At 48.0% G+C, this 3390-nt stretch overlaps 1 protein-coding gene across 1 annotated transcript; it reads left to right on the top strand.

Annotated features, from left to right (window-relative positions):
* Positions 1 to 927: 927 nt before the first annotated feature.
* Positions 928 to 2626, top strand: LOC119319248 (transcription termination factor MTERF8, chloroplastic-like). Its single transcript, XM_037593736.1, has one exon. It carries the CDS (start codon positions 998 to 1000, stop codon positions 2159 to 2161), a length of 1164 nt encoding a protein of 387 aa, XP_037449633.1. The 5' UTR covers positions 928 to 997; the 3' UTR covers positions 2162 to 2626.
* The last annotated feature ends 764 nt before the right edge of the window (positions 2627 to 3390 follow it).

The raw sequence follows: 3390 nt of genomic DNA, 5'->3' as shown, positions 1-3390 counted from the left end.
AGAATGAAAATGTCGAAGGCTATTACATTAGCCAAGAGATAACTTAGCTTAGTCTTATCATTTAAGGACATGCAGTATCTTTCGCAGTTATGCCGAATGTCATCCCTTCGTGCACTCTTTTCAGTTGAATCTCAGTCATAGAATCTTGCAGAATTACTAACACAGAAAATGTAGACATGCTGGGCTACCTCAAATTAAGAATCAAGTTGTGTGAGGAGAGGATGTTGCACATTTGTTTGTTCCTGATGTTAGGCAGCAGAAATTGGAAGAAATGAGATCTCAGCTGTTTCTTGCAGTAACACAAAGATGTGCACATGCTATTATTGGCAAAGAGCTTTTATTTGAAATGAAGATCAGGTGTGTGTCTCTTTTCTCGTGCCTAGTTTAGCTTGTGAGTATATATAGAAACACGATTAATGCAATGAAGGCGAGGGGAAGAGGTCAATTGATGACCAAAGTGATCATTGTTGTGCACTCGAAGAGTTTGGCAGGCCGCCTGTGCGCGCGGTTATGGGGTTTCATGCCATGCGAGTAGTTCGTTTGTGATCTATTTGTATTATTTTTCGCTCGCGTTTTTTCATAATTAACAGGGCAATTCTCTCCTTCTGAATTAATTGATGAGGCAAAACTTTTGCCTCGGTTTAAAATTTTTTTTGTCATGAAGAACAAATGCGAACAAATTATGAACTGGATTTTTGTAGTTTGGTAGATGCATCATGTATCAATATATTGTCAAAATAATATTCGAAGTAGATGGAAGTTAATATTTGGGTCCTGATGGACGCTGCTTTGCCATGGGCAACGAGTAGATGGAAATGGGCCGTTGGATGTTATTTGGATGGCAGGGATTGGATGGTAACTAAGACCAGCACACCTTTCGCCCGAGTCCATTTGACTATCCCTGTCAGTCCACCACACCACCGGAGACACACCCAACGCCACTCGAATTCCCCACCGCCCGCCGCCGCCGCCGCCGCTGCTCCGCCGTCGCGGCGCCATGCTCCACCTCCGGAAGCGCGTCCTCTCCCATCTCCTCTCCGCCGCGCCCCTTCCTTCCACCTCCCCTCTCCTCTCTCTCCACCGCCTCCTCTCCGCCGCCGCGCCCGCCGTCTCCCCAAACCCTAGCTTCGCCGTGGAGGAGTACCTCGTCGGCACCTGCGGCCTGACCCGTGCCCAGGCACTCAAGGCCTCCGCGAAGCTTTCCCACCTCAAGTCCCCTGCCAAGCCCGACGTCGTCCTCGCCTTCCTCGCTGGCCTCGACCTCTCCGCCGCCGATGTGGCGGCCCTCGTCTCCAGGGACCCGCAGTTCCTCTCCGCCGGCGTGGAGACAACGCTGTCCCCCGTCGTCTCTGGGCTCACCGGCCTCGGCCTGTCAAATGTTGAGATTGCGCGCCTCGTCTCGCTCGCCCCCGGCCACTTCCGCAACAGATCCTTCGTCTCCAAGCTAGAGTACTACCTGCCGCTCTACGGCTCCATCGACAACTTGCTCCGGTCGCTCAAATACGGCTCCGGCTTCCTCGGCTCTGACCTCGAGAGGGTGGTCAAGCCCAATGTCAATCTCCTAGCAGAGTGCGGGCTAGGTGCTTGTGATATTGCCAAGCTCTTCATCCGTGCGCCAAGGATCCTCAGCGCCAGCACAGACCGTGTCTTGCGGATGGTCGCGTGCGCCGAACGTATAGGTCTGCCCCGTGGATCTGGGATGTTCAGGCAAGCGCTGCATGCTGTCTCATACTTCAGCGAGGACAAGATCGCTGCCAAAGTGGACTACTTGAAGAGGACACTTGGGTGGTCTGATGCCGACGTTGGCATTGCTGTGTCCAAGGGTCCATTTTTGCTGGCAAGATCAAATGACGTGCTGAAGCGTATGTCAGACTTCCTAATCTCTGAGGTGGGCTTGCAGCCGGCCTACATTGCGCATCGCCCGGCTTTGCTCACTTACAGCCTGGAGGGCCGGCTCAGGCCCCGCTACTATGTTGTGAGATTTCTGAAGGAAAATGGATTGCTAGAGCACGGGCGGAGCTACTATACAACACTGGTTAAGATTGAGAAGGTTTTCATGGAAAAGTTCATATGCCCTCACAAGGAAGCCGCACCACACCTCGCTGAGGACTACGCGGCTGCTTGCAAAGGGGAAGTGTCGGCTAGATTCAGATTTACATGAACCAAGAATGGGCTATGAGAATTGGTAAACTTTGTAAGGTGCAACAAAGTTTTCAATTTGTTGAAAGCTGGTAATTCCTGTTTCAGTGTACTTTGCCTAACTTGATGTTGGTTGTCCGCTCTGTTAGATGCTGGTATGGTCTTTGCTAACTCTTGATGAAACTGATAATTTGAATCCTGATATGTTAAGGTTAAGTATTCCTGTGTTGCTAACTTGATGTTGGAATACCTGAAGAAGACATTCAGGTTGACTGGTGCTGAGGGTAAGTATTCCTGTGTCTAAGGTTCTGATTTTGTTGGATATCCAAGGAATCGGTTCAGCGGAAGTTTGAGTCAGGCTTACGTTGCTTACCGTCCAGCAATGTTCTATTATAACCTGGAGGGCCCTCTGAAATCTTGGTTCTGCTGTAAAGTTTCTTAAGACAATTAACAAATTTAAATGCTTACTGCACCACAAATTGTTTCAGTGTTCTTGCCTGACAAGAGTTGGTTGTCAGGTCTGGTATGTCTGTGGCATGCTAGGTTGGTCATTGCTAACACTTGATGAAGCTAGTAATTGGATCCATGATTTGTCTCTGAATGTCAATTCTGGACCCTCTTTTTGGGAACAATTTTGGACTAGTCGATGGTCACAATACATTGATCAATCTGAGGATTCGGTTTTGGTCCAGTTTGTTTGTTGCTTGTTCTAATTCTTGTGAGCTGAAAATCTTCGTTCTTTCTGCAGTACCTTTTTTTGGAAGTGATTAAATGCTGTGAAAGCAATTCATGCTTTACTAGCCTGTATCAGATTTTTCCTTGATTTTTCTCCAGTACTGTTTCTTGATGGCCTATTGGCTGATACTTTCAGTCCTAGGGACAACCGAGCTCAAAACTGAACTTTATTTTCATCGATAAAGGACTTACATGTGTCTGAAGCTATGTTTGGAATATCAGATCTATGATAGCAAATGGTTACTTCTGTTTAGTGTGGTTTCCAATCTGCCTAGACTGATCTCAGATGTTAATTAGCTTCGTTTCTGGATCATTTGGAAAATGAGGAATGTTACTGTTTTTCATTGGCTATCGGTGGGTGGTGGCAAGTGAGGGTGTTGTTCAAGTCTGGAATGAACATTGGCGTCCTGCGCTTGGAGAATGGCTGAAGAAGAGTGGTTTGGCGCTCTGTCTGCTATCTATCAGTGAGCTTGTTGGGATGTCATTCAGTCCGAGAGGAGGATGCAGACGTGATCC

This window comes from Triticum dicoccoides, chromosome 6A (assembly GCF_002162155.2).
Source record: "Triticum dicoccoides isolate Atlit2015 ecotype Zavitan chromosome 6A, WEW_v2.0, whole genome shotgun sequence".
NCBI lineage: Eukaryota > Viridiplantae > Streptophyta > Magnoliopsida > Poales > Poaceae > Triticum > Triticum dicoccoides.
This window is presented reverse-complemented; position numbering and strand designations above follow the sequence as displayed.